General features: G+C 42.0%; 1 protein-coding gene and 1 non-coding gene across 3 annotated transcripts; one reads left to right on the forward strand and one right to left on the reverse strand.

Moving 5' to 3' along the window:
* Positions 1 to 2,959: 2,959 nt before the first annotated feature.
* On the reverse strand, positions 2,960 to 8,132 carry LOC118369590 (zinc finger protein 883). 2 transcript variants are annotated; one of them, XM_035754083.2, is made up of 2 exons: positions 7,936 to 8,132; positions 2,960 to 6,686 (listed from the first exon to the last, which is right to left on the reverse strand). In XM_035754083.2, the coding sequence occupies exon 2, from the start codon at positions 6,608 to 6,610 to the stop codon at positions 5,210 to 5,212; it is 1,401 nt and encodes a 466-aa protein (XP_035609976.1). In that variant the 5' UTR covers positions 6,611 to 6,686; positions 7,936 to 8,132; the 3' UTR covers positions 2,960 to 5,209. The 2 variants fall into 2 exon arrangements, with proteins under 2 accessions (XP_035609976.1, XP_035609977.1); XM_035754084.1 differs by lacking the exon at positions 7,936 to 8,132 and adding an exon at positions 6,869 to 7,009.
* On the forward strand, positions 7,130 to 17,791 carry LOC118369592 (uncharacterized). The gene is made up of 6 exons (XR_008095045.1): positions 7,130 to 7,284; positions 11,549 to 11,597; positions 12,654 to 12,844; positions 14,355 to 14,413; positions 14,555 to 14,676; positions 17,207 to 17,791. It is a non-coding gene; the product is annotated as an uncharacterized LOC118369592 (transcript).
* Positions 17,792 to 18,124: the final 333 nt, after the last annotated feature.

An 18,124-nucleotide genomic window follows, 5' to 3' on the forward strand; every position in this document is an offset into this window, starting at 1 on the left:
TCGTCAGTCACGTCAATACCATAGTACCATTACAAACTCTTAGCTCTGTTAGTGTCTTTTAAATGTGTCCGGACACATCTTAGCTCTGTTAGTGTCTTTTAAATGTGTCCCCTGGCCACTCTTAGAAAAGGTTATTAAAATATGTTATTATAATGCAGCGGTCTTTTTAATGCTCTGTATTCAGTTCAGTTCACTATTTTATTTTACAATGGTTTAATTTCCATCCGTTTGAAAATACCCTTCTCACTTCGTGTTCTCCAACCAAAGTAAATGAAACGCATCTGATTGAGAAGGAAAACAACGCCATGGAACACTGTTATGGACATGTGTAGTACTGTGTGCCGGGCAGAGCTCCCCTTCTCCGTATTTAGCCGAACCCTTGATTTGAACGTGGCTGCGGGGAGATGTTGTAGCGTAAACATCACATAAGAGAGAATGAGCTCCACTTGATTGTGAGAGTGAGTAATTAGCTTGTTGCTTATCTAATCGTTTTGCCCTTTGTTTGGCACTTGTTGGTTTTCACCTCATTAAAATCAGCCTTATCAGGGATTGGCACAATGCACCACCACCTACTGAGCTGTGTGACCATGTTAACAGGGTAATATGTTGTTTGTTTGTTCTTCCTGCCCGTAGGGGCATTTATATCTTTATTCAGTCTGTATCGCTGCAGCGATAGATTGCGTGATAGAAATGTAATGGTAATTTCAGTTTGAGAGGACATACGCAGTGTTTACCGCCAATGCAGTCTCCGCTAACACGGGAACATTTTTATCACGCTGTACCGCTGATTGAATAGAGCCCTTAGTCGGAGGTGGGTGATCAACCAGATTAATGGGGAAACGGGCATTTTGCATGACTGCAATCACACCATGCGGGGCCTTCGGCATGTGGGGAAACTAGTGGAAGAGGATGACATGGAACAAGAAAGGATGGAAGAAGATCAGATGCTGAGAAATACATACAAATTAATGGAAATATAAGAACATTATTGATGTCAGGTTCTCTTTACTGCACCAACCAATAAATTATGGAAAAACTGTCATTTTCATTTCTCTCCACAGGCATGTGGTAACAAGTAGCATTCATTATTCAATGAGGGAAGTGAACGAATAGGTCCTTAATCTCCACAAACCAAGAGTGAGCACAGGCTGGATCCAACTTAAAACTCCTTTGTTCAAGAAAGAGGCCCATAAATCAGTGCTTACAAATTTGTTTTCTAAGGTGTCCAAATTCCTACTGATCCGCCCTCTCTCTCACCCTTTCCTCTATCTCATGTCCTCCACACTGGTCTCAAAGAGGAACTGACGCCCCACAGCACTGTTTTCCTGTTTCCACGGAGACCGTGCCTTGCTGAGGTCCTGGGCACTGGGCTTTTAACTTATTTTTTGTATATTTTTTTTGCATTGGTCGGCTCCCAATAATGGAGCCCAAATGAGACAGGAAGGGCACAGTGGAGGGGGGGTTTCGGGACAGGGATGGGGGCAGAGAGAAGTAAGCAACAAAAACATTCAGAAATGCATTCATAATGACATCACTACCATTTCCCACAGCGGTTCTCATAGAGCGAGCCCTCTGCCTTCATTCATTGGCTCGGAGTTGGCTTTTCAGGAGCCCGGGGAGGCCATCTCTCCCCTCATCTCAATGCCCTTTTTGTTGCAGAACACAGAGCTCGTTTCTAGGCCCACAGAAAAGCCTGGGTAATTTAGTTTAGGGTTGCCAGGAAGTCTGAGCCCTCTAGCCTGGCAACAATGGCAAATGTTATTGCCTCACTTTGAGGGCCCAGAAACTCCACAGCTGCAAAGCCTGAATTCTAATAGAAACTTTATTTTTTTTGGCCCACTCTCTCACTCTGTCCTTACAAATTCCTTTGAGTGGTTGCAGAGTAGCCTAACAGAAATTAGAAGAGCACTTTTCTGGGCGGTGTGGGTCCCCTCGAGGTTTTAGTGTGCTATAGTTGTTTGATTCAAATCGCTGTCTTTTTAAATGTGACAGAGGTTGTTGTGTGATAAGCTGTGCCAATATCTCTAGATAAAATAGTATTTGACTTATTATTTATGTAGCTGACACAAATCTGAATCAACATAAATCAAGAGGAACAGTGAGTAGGATTCCTCTGGGACAAGTAGCTTGGGTCCCAGTCTGTTTAGCTATCATTCCATTCCTTGCCCTGCTAAACGTGTTTTCGGCAATGACAAGGAGTACAAAGAGCGGAATGTTAGCAAAACAGGTTCTGGATTTCAGGCTGTGAGACAAATACTATTAGTTGCATGTCTTTTACACACGAAGGGCTCCATTCAATCTGGTTTGTTGAAATTCAGCGTTACAGCCTGATTGAAATTTACAGTCAATGTTCCTGCGTTATAGCGGAGACTGGATTCACAGTAACCGCTGCAGATGAGGGTTCAATGGGAAATTACCTTTACATTTCTAGTGTGCTTGTCTGTAACACTTGGGGCGATACAGATGGAATTGAGCCCTAATTGTTTTTGGCCCTGTGAGATATTTTTGGAAGCAGATAAAGAAAACAAAATGTCATTATAAGGTTGAGTTAGCCAATAAACATTTAATTTTCTTAAATACTAGTAGAAGACCTGATAAATAAAATCGGTGCAAAAACAATTCTCTAACAATTTTTTGTAAAAGGAAGAAAAACATCTTCCGTTTCTGTAATGGGTCAAGCTGACGGACTTCTTTTTTTATTTTATTTTAAGTGTTTTGCTGCCATCTAGTTGGGGGACATCAAATCACAGGTGAATTATCAACAGTAGCTTAACAATTTAACTCATTCAACATAATCCACAAAAAAAAAAATATATATATACTCATTAGTCAAGAACCACTGAACAGTGTTAACGCACAATCGAGTTATCAACTTAACTGATTTAGTTGTTCCAATATTCTGTAAACGACAGAAGGCCTACTCATTTTTAAATATATCCAGGACATCATGGAGCCAGCCTTTCTTTCATGAATGGTTTATTACAAAAACGCAAGACAAAAACAAGTCAACTGTATTCTAAATGGCAAACACAATACAAAAAACATACACCTCTCTATAGGATGTAGGTCCGCTGCATCAAAAAAAAAGAAATAATGACAGCGAAAAAAGAAAACGATGAGTTTCAGAATCTAAAAAGGCAGAGATTGCTGAAAAACAAGAGAGGAGAATATTGTTTGCCACTGGAGAAAAAAGGCCAGAACCACAACTGAAAACCAAACCAAACTGAACTCAATGAAGGTCTGTTTTGAAGGGAAACCAGGGGAATTTAGCTCTTCAAACAAACATTAACTTACATAAATACAAGGAAGGTACCAAGTTTTTTTTCATCATTTTTTTTTCTCTTCAATTATCAGTGTGGATGCAATAGACCGGGTCTGTGCTCGATACACCGGGTCTGTGCTCGATACATGCCTCTATACACTTTCAAGAAATAAGAAAAAGAAACAAGGTTAGATGTGACAATTAAATTCCAATTTAAACAGTAAAAATGGTATTCACAAGGTCAAATGTCGATAATTGTTTAGAGTACCCTGGTTGTGTTTAAAGCAAATATAAACATCAAACAAGGAGATAAGTTGAGCACTTTCAACAGATAATTGAACAGTTTTAACTGGAAAATAAAATCCATCTGGCTATGCATGTATACAAGCATTATTTGAAAGCTTTGATGATATACAGTAAGTAGTTGACAGCACTTGATAATATTTCTGTGAATAGTAATGGATTTTGTGAGAGGTTACATCTGAAAAGGTGGAACTTTGGGGCAAATGGGGAAGGCTTTGCCACCGAAAAGATGTTTTCAACTATAGCCATTGTGAATCACATTCACTGCCATTTAAATTGCACCTTTGTTCCCAATTCATAAATAAGTAGTGCAGTTTCCCCTACAACCTCAATAGACAAATACTTGTACAAAATATGAAATCCCTAATCCCAGGAATATTTGAAGGTATTTGTCAAAATACACTGCACATATTAAATATCTCAATTATTCTCACTTTCACAAATGCAATGTTTTACACACACGCACAGCAGATGTAAAAACAACATATATTGTAACTATTCTCAAGTTATATTCATCATGCATACATATATATGGAGTCAATTTTATACTTTGTGGTAATTGCAGTCAGTATATGTTGACAAATACCACATACAGTATTTTCAAGTTCTAAGGATATGATTGGACTTCATATTTCGACATTAAAATCCTTAAATCAACAATCTGAATGTTCATCTGAACTCTTTGTAGTAGAACTAAACTGTCTAAGCACTCATACTACATAACAACTTGGTTGAGCACTCAATGCTAGCAGTTTCAACAACAAAAAAAGATGCAACAACGTAATTAAATCCCAAATATATAGAAAGAGATCTATATTTTGTTTTGTTTTTTAATTTCACCACTGTGTGTTGCCATTGAGATCATAAACAAGTGATGTTGAGTAGGGGATGGGAAAGGAACACGTGCCAGTTCTGATTGAAGGATTCATCTTAGCACATTTATTGGAAATTCCTGGATTCATCAACCTTCTTTAGTTTCTCATAAAGTACTTCACTGTTTTGATTTTATTGATGGTTGGTTTGAGCATCATAGATTACTTGCGTGAACTGAACAGATACAGTAAATCTTGAAGATAAACCATAGAAGCTTGATTGAACCAGGGACTATGTGTGGTGTCATGCAGACATCACATTAATCCCCTAGAGGTCAAATCCTGATTTAGTTTGATGGCAAGGTTCCTTTTGACCCTTGTCATGTCACAGAGATAAAAAATAGATTATATACAGAAAAAGAGGAAATGGGTTTGCTCAACAGCAGAAGCATTTTATAGCGGTTTTATTTTGATGATGTGTAGCAAGGGTGGCTTACTAACACGGCTGATATACTACACAGATGGTACAGTATACTTCACATCTGGCAAGACTCTAGCAACACTTTCACCCTAACCCCGTAGCTAACCCAGACCAAAAGGGAATGTGAACAAAATAAATCTAAATATTTATTTGCATGGGCAGCAGAGGACAACACAGTCAGTGTAATCTAGGAAAAGAAATATGCAATTTGCTGTCATCATCACACACACATTATATACTCAAGAGTAATGCCAATTTAAGTCCGAAACAAGATCCCCAAAAACCTCCCAACCCCTGAAAGCCAGAGTAGTAAGCTGTGTGTGGGTAGTTGAGAGCAGACCACTACTGCTCTCACTCAGAGTCTGAATCAAGTGGTGCCATCTCATCTATGCCCTTCCACTGGCGCTGGTGGGCCTCCTCGGCATGCTGCCGCTTGTGCCTGGAGTAGCTAGACGAGTGCACAAATGTCTTGTTGCAGGTGGTGCATTCGTACTTGCCCCCTGTGGAGTGAGATCTCTCATGGTGGTGGAGGTTGGACAACCTGGCGAAGGTCTTTTTACAGTAAGAGCAGCTGAACTTGTCTCCCTTGTGCATTTGCTGGTGCCTGGCGAGGCTCTGCACCTGGCTGAAGTGCTTGTCACACTGCTCGCATGCATATTGTCCTTCCTCTTCCTCAGAGACTGATGTTTGGCGCTGCCGCTGGCGCTTGGCAGCTCTTGACCGCTTGTTTTTCTTGCAGAGGGTGTAGAAGTTGGGTTTGTCCCTCGAGCACAACTTGAGGCGTATTTTCAAGTCTGAGGACTTGGTGAGACTGTCTTTACCCTGGGCATAGTTATTCAGAAGATCCTTGACATGAGAGACTTGGTGTTTCGAGAGGCCAATGGAGTTCTTGAAGGTCATGTCACATTGTGTACACGCGTAGAACTTCTCTCCGGGGAGGTTCTTCACGATCGGGATCTTCTTCTCGCCAGGGATCTTCTTCGCGCCAGCCTGCTTTTTATTTTTCCTGCTGCCTGGCGGGCGGCGGACATAACTGATTTCTGCAGGTCGAGCACCAGAGGGAATACCCTTCCCTTTTTTGTGGATGAGCCTATGACGCGACAAGCTGGAGCTGTGGTTAAAATCCTTCCCACAGATGTTGCATGGGTAAACTCTCATGCCCCGATGTGTTCTCATATGAGTGCCAAGAGCTCTTCTGCTTTTGAATCGCATTGCACACTGTGTGCATTTATATTTGTTCCCCTCACCTGACCCTGCATCCATTTGCTTGTTTGGGGGTAGGGGTGCCTTTCCTGTGTGCAATTGCTGGTGTCTTGAGAGGCTTGAGGAATGACTGTAGCACTTCCCACAGTAGTTGCAGCTGTAGTTTCCCCCTGGTGAGCTATATTCCCCTTTCTCCGAGCCTGAATCAGAGCCATCTCCTACAGGGACCAGATGGCTACTCCCCGGCTCAGTGTGGTCGTCCTCATCAGAGTCGTTTACTATGACACTCTGTTCTGCAATGTCACAGCCAGGGAACTCCTCCTCATACTGGGCAAAGAAGGGCTCATCTGGCTCTGCCTTCACCTGGTCAAGATTCAGGCCAGATCCCTCGTCCGCCTCCTTTTTCACACAGGATATTGTGAACTTAGACCCGACCTCTGCCCACTTGACAACATATTCTATGGGCTGGGTGTCCAGTTCCACTGTGATGAAGTCTGCACCAAGTGCGTCCGGTTCAGACGAAGTCAAATCAGTTTCCGAGTCCTCCATTTGACCAGGCCCTAAATGTCAATGTGTGTAACTTGTGGTCTTGTTATAATTACAGGGTCAACAGATTCCACCACTCCTAAAAGAGAGAGAGAAAAAGTAAAAACTACTGTCAGCTGCCTAGCCAGATAGCTGTATGTCATCGTTACAAATTAACGTCACATCCAATATCACAAATAAACAAGAACGGTTGAATATCACAGGTTAAAACATTGACATAATTGTACTTTCACTATCGAAACGTGGAGTTGAATTGTGTACCGAGGAAGTGCTTTGCATTACGTTGCCTAGAGGAAATGAAACAAAAAAACGACTGCTTAAGTAGGTGTGGTGAGCTTGAGCAAAACAACAAATTATTGATAATTACAGACTGTTAGTTAATACATTACATTTGAGTTTGATTTACGCCACAATGACAGAAAATTACCAGACAAAGCAGCAACAATAAACAGGAAATACAGTTAAGGGTTGGGATGAGCACAATGCATGATGGGAGTGGATTAAATCGGCTGTGACTAAAAGGCCGCATTACAACAGACAGATGTATAAAAAAATTATTGCTTTCTTGTGCCCAAAACATAATCTAATTCTAAAATGACATCCAAGAACTATAGTGAATGACAAAGCAACATTGTCGCAGGGCGGATGCCGGTAGCTATATCGACCAAAGAGAGCTGGTAATGTATGTTTTATTAATTCCGCATTTTTAGCTCAGAAGGCGCTCTCGCTCAGACTAGACACAAATACTCACAGCGGCGTGAATTCATCCCCCCCGCCATAAAAATAGCACCGAGCATTCACCATGGACTGTTTTTTTTTTGCGTATTCATGCATTATTCAATTGATTTTATCAGACACATATTTCCCTATTGATCAAGCAGCATAGTACTGATCGTAGAAGCATAATACATTAAACAATGAACATGTCTTCAGTCACTGATCATGTGGATCATTTTGGAAGGTTGACAAGACTCAAATCCAGCATCGATGACACATGCAGCTAGAGGGCATAAAACGAGAGCCAAGGCTCGAGAGCTGGCTTCATACGATTTTAAACAGCAGATTCAGTGTCATCAGAAGTCCCCCCCCGTTACGAGAATGATTTTTTTTGACAGGAATTGCCACCAAACCGTGGCCCGAGCATATCACCCGGCATAATGCTCATTGCAATAGACATGGCAAGATGGCTATATTTCGCATAACCAAGACGTTGTATCGTCATGTTTTAAAATTATAAGGCTGGTTATGTAGTCAAATTTGACGTATGAACAATTATACCGAAATAAGCGATGGTGCAAGTTAATAATGTTCTCGAGATGACTATTTACCGGGCTTTTATCCTTCTAGATTCGTTGTCTTGACCCTCGACGAAATTAGTCGATTCTGCCGCACCTCTGTCAGATCACAACCAGCGTCCACACGGATATCAAGCCTTGGCAATGGCTGCGTATCGTCACTGATTTTAAATACTGTGGATTGTCTTAACGCGTTGAAGGACAGTGTGTGGCAAGCCAGCCACATGCATTTTCAATCCATGATATATACCGCTTCTGCGCAGCACGCAATGTATCTCGAATTTCATTGGGCAATGAACCAGAGAGGAACAGACGTCATTGGACAGGACATAGCATGTGCCTGGTGTCGTGAAAACGGTCGCAAACACTATTAAAACAGTTACATTATTCGCCTTCAGTCTATTACTTGTTAAGATAACATGTAAATAGTACACTTTATTAAATTAAATCGTAATAACCTCCACCCTTTCATTTTCGAACCACCTAAATACCAAATGTATTTGTCGAGCCAAACAAAGGACATCGAACCTTGCCTTTACGGCTTTTTGAGTGACGTCATTTGGTGGCTGCAGAGAGGAAAGGGGAAGCAAATGTCTACTGTTTGCTGATGATCTGGTGCTTCTGTTCTCAACCAAGGAGGGCCTACCGCAGCACCTAGATCTTCTGCACAGATGCTGTCAGACCTGGGCCCTGACAGTAAATCTCAGTAAGACAAAAAAAATTGTGTTCCAAAAATGGTCCAGTTACCAGGACCACGAATACAAATTCCACCTAGACACAGTTGCCTTAGAGCACACAAATTATACATACCTCTGACAAACATCACCGCCACAGGTAACTTCCACAAAGCTGTGAACGATCTGATAGACAAGGCGAGAAGGGCCTTCTATGCCATCAAAACGAACATGAAATTTGACATACCAATTAGGATACTTGAATCAGTTATAGAACCCATTGCTCTTTACAGTTGTGAGGTCTGGGGTCCGCTCACCAACCATTAATTTACAGAATGGGACAAACACCAAATTGAGACCTTGCATGCAGAATTCTGCAAAAATATCTTCTGTGTACAATGTAAAACACCAAATAATGGATGCGGAGCAGAATTACATTTACATTACATTTAAGTCATTTAGCAGACGCTCTTATCCAGAGCGACTTACAAATTGGTGCATTCACCTTATGACATCCAGTGGAACAGCCACTTTACAATAGTGCATCTAAATATTTTAAGGGGGGTGAGAAGGATTACTTTATCCTATCCTAGGTATTCCTTAAAGAGGTGGGGTTTCAGGTGTCTCCGGAAGGTGGTGATTGACTCCGCTGTCCTGGCGTCGTGAGGGCGTGTGTTCCACCATTGGGGAGCCAGAGCAGCGAACAGTTTTGACTGGGCTGAGCGGGAACTGTACTTCCTCAGTGGTAGGGAGGCGAGCAGGCCAGAGGTGGATGAACGCAGTGCCCTTGTTTGGGTGTAGGGCCTGATCAGAGCCTGGAGGTACTGAGGTGCCGTTCCCCTCACAGCTCCGTAGGCAAGCACCATGGTCTTGTAGCGGATGCGAGCTTCAACTGGAAGCCAGTGGAGAGAGCGGAGGAGCGGGGTGACGTGAGAGAACTTGGGAAGGTTGAACACCAGACGGGCTGCGGCGTTCTGGATGAGTTGTAGGGGTTTAATGGCACAGGCAGGGAGCCCAGCCAACAGCGAGTTGCAGTAATCCAGACGGGAGATGACAAGTGCCTGGATTAGGACCTGCGCCGCTTCCTGTGTGAGGCAGGGTCGTACTCTGCGGATGTTGTAGAGCATGAACCTACAGGAACGGGCCACCGCCTTGATGTTAGTTGAGAACGACAGGGTGTTGTCCAGGATCACGCCAAGGTTATTAGCGCTCTGGGAGGAGGACACAATGGAGTTGTCAACCGTGATGGCGAGATCATGGAACTATAGACCGATACCCGCTAATTTTCAAAATCCAGAAAAGAGTTAAATTCTACAAACACCTAAAAGGAAGGGATTCCCAAACCTTCCATAACAAAGCCATCACCTACAGAGAAATGAACCTGGAGAAGAGCCCCCTAAGCAAGCTGGACAGCACCACAATTAGACAAAACCAAATCATGAGTATAAAGGTGAAAATAAATAAATAAAATGAGAAAACAAAAAGATAATTACTTGACACATTGGAAAGAATTGACAAAAAAACAGTGCAAACTATAATGCTATTTGACCTTAAACAGAGAGTACACAGTGGCAGAATACCTGAACACTGTGACTGACCCAAAATTAAGGAAATCTTTGACTATGTGAAAGGCCGCTGAAGGCAGACCTGGCTCTCAAGAGGAGACGGGCTATACGCACACTGCCCACAACATGAGGTGGAAACTGAGCTGCACACCCTAACCTCTTGCCAAATGTATGACCATATTAGAGACACACATTTCCCTCAGATTACACAGACCCACAAAGAATTTGAAAAACAAATTCAATTTTGATAAACTACCATATCTATTAAGTGAAATTACCACAGCATGCAATCACAGCAGCACGATTTGTGACTTCTACCACAAGAAAAGGGCAACCAGTGAAGAACAAACACAACCTACATTTATGTTTATTTATTTTCCCTTTTGTACATCATTACAACACTGTATATAGACATCATATGACATTTGACATGTCTTTAGTCTTTCTGAACTTTTTTTGAGTGTAATGTTTACTGTTATTTGTTTATTATCTATTTCACTTGCTTGTGCAATTTAAACATGTTTCCCATGCCAATAAAGCTCCTTAAATTGAAACTCAATTGGAAGCGAGATACTACACTCGCTGTTTTCCCCCAGCTTTTTTCTAGTTTAATGAAAGTCAACTATGTAGACCAGACCCAGCTGCTATTGCATTGATGTCTAAGGGAGACACACCCAGTTAAGTTGACTGAAACTGTCAACGCTAAAAGGCCTGCGTGAACTCGCTTAAATTTATCCACCATCTTTGGTTGCTAACGTTACTAGCTAGCGGTCACTCTACTGTGTGACTAACTAATACTGTAACTAGCTACATTTTTTGAAACTATTATCTAACTGTGTCGGAGTTGAGAAACTAATAGTACACCCAAGAATTTCAAAGAAGCTAACGGTAGCTAGCTAAGGTATAGAGATAAGTATTCAGTAATAGTAAATTAGCTACCGTACCATACTCAGAAGATAGCTAACGTTAGCTAGCTCGCGTTAAGTTAGCCAGAAACAAGACGAGGAAGCGCTAGCTAACATAGCATAGATAGCTAACAAGCAGCCTGGGTTTGAATTAAATGCTCCCCAGAATAGCTGGTATATAGGCTAATGATAAATTGCAAGCCATCTAGTTACCTTTACCTAGGTGCGCTAATAGCTAATTCCTTGATTAAAGTAAGTGAACTACATCATTTCACTAACTGAGCCAGGAAGGAAGACATTAACAGGTAAATTAGGAAACATGGACAATACATCATCAAGTGGACCCAGTAAGGGTGGAGTATCGCCTGAATATTCAAACACTGAATTCGGCGTCAATTATTTCTCAACGTGATATGGAAAGACTGCAATTCAATTCGACCTAATTGATGTGGCCATGAGCATCAGCTGACTATTTTCTGTGTGTTTTTCTCTCCTCACGCAGTGGCTGGGATGAACCCCCTCTCAATGTGGATCCAAGATATTTTACACATGTGAGTTCCAGTTAGTATAATGAATGACTTTGGTTCACAAACGTGGAATCTGCCAGATTCAGGACCTGGATCTACAATACAACACATCGGGTGTGTTTAGTTTTACTGGGGGAGGTCGGGTAATGTAATTATGTGCATGAGCACAACTGTAATTTTAGTCCCGTCCGAATCTGCCATGGCAGGAGAGTAACAATTCCAGCCAGAATAACCTATTGTTTTGGCAAACTCCAAGGTCCTCTGATAATGCTGGTCCCGTGTTTCGAGAGAAATGTCTGAGTTTGACAGGTGTTGCTCGTGGTTTGAGAAATAAAACAATAACTGATCCTATCAATTTAACGAAGTGCTGCGCATGGGCTATATACTGTATGAAGGCCTTCATGTATCAACTTTCACAGTGAATTCTTTTGTTTATACGTTTGCGAATGCATAACCATCGCCATACGCATCATTAAAAAAAAATAGCGCAAATGTAATGCAACCTTTGCTGTTAATAGATCGCAAAGCCGCATACAACTGCGCTAAACGTTTGGAAATGACGAGTTCGCTTTCTCATCCATAGCCTAAAAACGCATATCAAGTGCGCTGTTTGATGCACATCTGAAGGCTGGGGGGCGTTTAGGACGTCTTCTACTAAGGATCGCTAAACTATCCTAATGATTATGATCACACTTCCTCAATTCAAATATTATGGCGACTATATATGGTTTAGAAACGTTGGAACCAAGTTCAGTGTAGCCTGTTATCGCCTGAACCTGTTTAAATATCTTCACCCTCCATATTTCCGTCACAATGTCAATTTATAAAATATAAATAAATAAAATCATAATTACAAGAGTTTGGGGGGGAAAAAGAATCCCGTCCGAATCGTCCCCTGGAATAACGCACATTCTGGGGGTCCGGTGCTAATAACTTCTAATAGATTTGAACATTGCTTTCTTCACCATCGGAGGCTGTTGTATTACATGTGAAATCTTGTTTTTACCCTTAGTCTCACTCTTGAGCCTGTATGAAATGACAAATATACTTGTGTAAATTCTTGTTTGTGTTGCTTTTTAGGTGCTGCGGTTGGAGCTCTCAACGGGCTCCTCATAGGACTATCCGAGACCAAAGACATGGCTTGGTCTAAGCCACGTAATGTACAGTCAATCCCCCGTCTTTGCACAAATGAATGGTCTTTTGGAGGCCGTGATTAAATTGGATCTCCTTCACAAGTTATTTCTGGATTTGAAAGACAAAGCAGATTAAGAGTTATGTTCGTCTCAATCACTTTTTCAGTATACGATAATTACTCATTCTGGTATCAACCAGCAGAGGGCAGTCTTCACCAATTTGTTCAGTATGTGTCAAAATATTTCATATGGCTGGTTGATAACTTGTCATGCTCTCCATTATGATTGCGCTGGTACAATGATTCAAGGGTTCCATTTGATCTTTGTAAAGGTATTTAAATGCATCTATATGGGTCATAATGTAAGGATCAAGATTTTTGGCCAACCTCAATCTTATCGGTTGTGTGAACAATCTGCATTATGTATCGGTTCCAACTAAACTCCAAAAGGATAACCACTTGAAAGGTTAGTCTTGGCTTTCCCTTACAGATATGAGGCGATTATTTGGGACTTAAATCTACTCAAAGTATATGCTGCTAAGTGACATGACATTAATCCATCATGTGTAATTATTAACACTGGACCTCCTGCTTAGTTCACAGTGAGGATCTTACTCTGTGGTCCAAAGGTAAACTGCTGATGGGATCAGACCACTGCTAGAGAGGGGGGAAGCACTGAATTATATACCTCTACATTTGCTGAAATTGATTCTCACCAAACCTCTTGGCTGAATTTATAATGCTGATAGGCAGCATCATCATTTCCCCCAGTCGGTATCAGTAATAACACATTTTTCCATGGAAAACTGGATATAGTAGCCCTATATGATGGTGTTTTGTTGTAAATCTGACCTACGCTGTTGCTTTCACTGAGATTATGTCACACTCACCCGGCCATTGAATGACCCTGTGCTTAACACTCTAGAAGAAAAAGAAACGCACACCTCCTTAGGCGAGGTGCTGGCCAGCGGAGCAGAAAACTTGAAAATAAAAGAGAGCCGCACACTCTAGGAGCTCAGGTGCAAAAATGTAATTACCAACGTTTCGACAGCCAAGCTGTCTTCATCAGGGTATAACCTGTGCTTAACACGCCTTTGTCGACACACCTGACTTTTTAGTGCTGTGTAACACAGCTGGGTTTATAGGCCTTGTCAGCGCTCTTGACATCCCCAGCAATCACATGACTTAGTCCCTGTCAGGACAGGAGAAGGAGGGCGAAGTCTGCCTTGGCCACGGGTAGATTGTGTTCACTGTAATGCCGGCTCCAGTTGGAATATTGGTTTGACCAGGGTCATTCTTTTTCCAGCTGTTCGCTGTTAGAAGATAGACAGTGTCATGTGCAGTTTAACTGTTTGTGCATGTCTGAAGCTGAATCAGATCAATCATGAAGGTACAGCAGTCTAACTACATTATCATCTGACAGGCTGTTTGTCACTTTGCCTGATCACCTCAACGCATGGTTAACCTTTTTGATATAGGATTTCCATATAAACTGAAGCATAACTTCAACGGGCATGTGTCACGTTTTCAATACGCGGCCATTTTACTAGAACCCCTAATCGTAAATCAACCCTTGTATCACATGGACTTTGTCAGAGTTGATGTTTAGACGTCTGTGTTTTTAATGGATATGATATCCTCACTTTTAGGTTCCTAAATCTGGTGACCCTCCAAGGAGCGACATGGGCGAACACACTTGGCTCACTGGGTGAGTGCCCGTCATTCCCCACCAGAGGATTGACGCAGTCGTTGGTGTCATTTGAGCAGTGCCACACATTGGCATACTGTTATTGTTGTTTCTATTGAGATAATGTGGCATTAATTCACCTGTATGCTTTTGTGTCCTCAGCTTTGATGTACAGTGTGTTTGGGGGTGGCCATCGAGAAGGCACGGTTAGCAGAGGATGACATCAACACTGTTGCTGCTGGGATTATGACAGGCATGCTGTACAAGTCCACAGGCTGGTAGAGGTACTTTTTTTGTACAGTACAATAGCTGGCTGGATAGTATGATGTTGAATACAGAACGGAAAAATCTGATTTCCTGTCTAGAGTACCTGGAAACACTAGAGTACCTGGAAACACTAGAGTACCTGGAAATACATAGTCACCTGCAGTAAAAAATGTTTTCTGGCACTTGGGATCAGACAATGGTAAACACTTCTATATTTTCCCCCCTACATATTCTTTTTAGTGGAATCTAATAGAAAATACTAATCTTGGACTTTATGGTTTGGTCGACCAGGAAAGCCTGATGGTTTATCTCAATGGTTAAACAGGTTTTGACATGCTTCTAATTTTCCTTGTAGATTCCACCTAAAACTCCACCCAGATGTCTGCATGTGATTGAAAGAGGTTGTTGCAGACACCACTTCCTGGTTAGACTGATGATGGGTTCAGTGAGTTTGGAGGGAGGGACAATAGGCTGTAATTGCTAGATTTTGTTATCATCTAGACAGGACACCCTTCTGCTGCCTACATTTCCCAGCATGCGTCGCTCCAAATTCACAAGGGGAAGTTTTTTGAAAGCTCGCACAGGACTACACTGCTATATCACTGGGAGGGAGGGGCGTGGGTACAACATCAGCCAAAGGGGTTTAAGGACACCCAACTAAATATACAACCGTGGGATCAACAACGGGTTTCAGCTTTAGAGTTCATGTACTGTTAAGGTTGTCACATGGACACTACTCCTCTGTCTGAGTTGACCACCGTGGGTTTTCTTTGCCAGACAACTATTATTTCTGGTCTGAACATGCTTGAATCTCGTCAAACAGACATGCTGTCTGTCACATTTTAAACGTTAGACTCGCATGTAGTCTCTGTAAAATCTTTCCCTTTCTGACTTTTTATGGTACAAAACAAAGTCTAGTTATGAATGACTCTTGTTTATACTCTCTCCATCTGTGTTAAAGCCCTGCTGTAATAAAAAAACAAAAAAAAGTGGTTTAATCACACGTCATTGAAGCCGTGCTGCTGAGTCAAATGTCAAACTAAGGCCATGGTCGTAATATCTCTGTCACTGATGGGTTCAACGTCTAGAATTCCACTCATGCAATGTGTCCATTGGAAACGAATCAAGTGAAGAGGTGCCTGTTTCCAGTTCGGGTTTGTCTTGTCTAGACCAGAGTCATTTCTCTCTGTATGGCCCTGACCTTCACCAGTAGGAACACTCCGATGGAATCAGATCAACATAAAAATAAAACAATTACGGACTTGCATTTGTGTGACATGCTTACACACGTCACTAAACCTTGCAGGAAAACGTCCTAGACATGCAGATAATTTCTTACATCCATTAGGGAAGTCAGATAAACATAGCGAGTTGGACTTTTTGTTGTTGTCCTGAGGCAACTGGCAACCAACCTGCATAATTGTAACATTATCCCATTGTGCTGATGCCTCTGCTGACTGGGTCTGCCTCCCATTCAATTTGTTTTCAGACTAGTGGTTAATTGAGAAGTCTCTTAATAGTAGTGGTAGTGATTCACACAGCGTCATAGTGGGATATGAATAACAATCCTGACACACACAAAGGAAAATAAATGTTTTGTATCTAGCTACAGTGCCCAACCCTATTACATAGCCTAATATGAAAGCTTCTTCATTCTTTTAGAAAAATTCCCTGCTGGTGCATACGGCGTATGGAAATGATCCAAAAGCAGTTCAATGTAGTGTTTTTGAGAATGACAGCATGTTTTGCATTCTCCTTGCATCAGTGCTCTGCTCCCATGGTTGTGGGCTCCCTTGTGTGGGTAGGTGGGGTGTTGTAATTCAAGCAACCTCTCTGTCTTCCTGCCATGGTGACATAAGCACCCCTACTGCTTCACACACACTTTATCTAGGGGCTGCTGGTTGTGGGTGTGGGCCTGTGGCTGCAGTATGAGAGAACTTATCAGTCTTGTACCTTACCGCTGTATGGGGCCAGGGACAGCTAACCACGCTGCTTCTCAGCTCTCCTGATACACTCTGAAGACGTGTTGGGTCTGCCTTTGCTTCTGTGTACCCATAGCAATGGCTTCTCATTGATACGCTTTGCCATTCAAACCTGACGCTGAACTGTAAGCTGATCCCGTGTATCTATGTGAAATCATGCTTAGTGCTGATGATTTACACCATCGTGGTAACCGCCACTCAACCCCGCCTGGTACATAGGGCATCGTGTTAACTAGGGTTCCATTAACCAATGAAGACATATCCCACTGTTGCTGTTAGCTGTGCGTACTTTCCAGGTTCCATAGGCGTGTGCAAATTCCCACCAACAAACTGCCCTTTCACAATGCCTTTGTCAAGAGTCTGTTGAATGTAGACTGAGGAAACATACCTCATGTCTTTGTTCTATTGTGGCTGTGAGGGGGATGGTCAGCTGCTAGATGTCTCTATGGTACTAGAATTCCAGTCTTTATTCCATCACTGTTTAAGTCAGTGTATGATATTGTTGGTTTGATATCGGTGTAGGCTGGTTAGATTTGACTTGTGACTGAGTTTTTTTTTTTTATAGGGTGTGTACGTGGACCAGCGCGAGGGGGCCTGGCTCTGTCAGCTCTCTGTATAACAACTGAGACCAACTGAAGGGAAACCCTCCCACCCGCTACTGAGCCCGGCATGGAACATGGACCAGTCAAAACATTTCCCCAAATATCTTGATACCTTTGTAGACATATCCTCCCTTTCCATAATAACTTCTTGTCCCTGAGTTAGGCCCCTAAGGTTGCATTGAAGGGTGGCCAGGTCTGGAAGATGTCAAGTGTTAGACCTAATTTATGCTGTAATGCACATCAACACTGCACATTGTATCAATTTGTTGCTGGTGTTAGGATTCATTGCTGTGAATATCTGATCAACTGCCTCTGCACAGCTTTTTCCTAAATTGCACTAAATGTCACATTGAATCAGTTTTGAGTTGAATGTTGCAAAGATTGAATGCTGTCTTACTGAAGTGAAAGGGTGGACTTTCTTCCTATGGATGTCTACATAAGTATCTCATTCCACAACTTTGCATGTGGTAATTTTCAAATGTTTGCTTTATGCCAAGAGAATGTTACTGTTAATTGTATTAAAGACAAGTCACAGTTTGGTAAACTTAGGGAACAATGTCCTGCTTTCTATAAAATGTGATTTCCTTTATCAGTAATGCCATCTTGTGATTTCACCTGACTTGCACAAAGATAAGATGGAAAAAGAGGCTCTCAAGTCTGTTCTGCTCATCGCTGTAAACAAATCTAAGTAATGATTATTTTGCTTCGATTGCAGTCATCAAGTTCAATCATATGACACTGATCTGTGTATCATAGCATATTAGATTGGTCCTCACATTGTTTACTTGTGACAGGTTTTGCAACATGAAGTTTCTGCAGTTCCAGAAAGAAAAATGGTAACTGGGCAAAGCAGTTAGTCCACTTGTCTTTAGTCGTGGCGC

Source organism: Oncorhynchus keta, chromosome 36, assembly GCF_023373465.1.
Source record: "Oncorhynchus keta strain PuntledgeMale-10-30-2019 chromosome 36, Oket_V2, whole genome shotgun sequence".
Lineage (NCBI taxonomy): Eukaryota > Metazoa > Chordata > Actinopteri > Salmoniformes > Salmonidae > Oncorhynchus > Oncorhynchus keta.

Coding starts and splice junctions, on each gene's coding strand:
- LOC118369590 (XM_035754083.2), bottom strand. CDS start 6,610: ATGGAGGACTCGGAAACTGATTTGACTTCGTCTGAACCGGACGCACTT.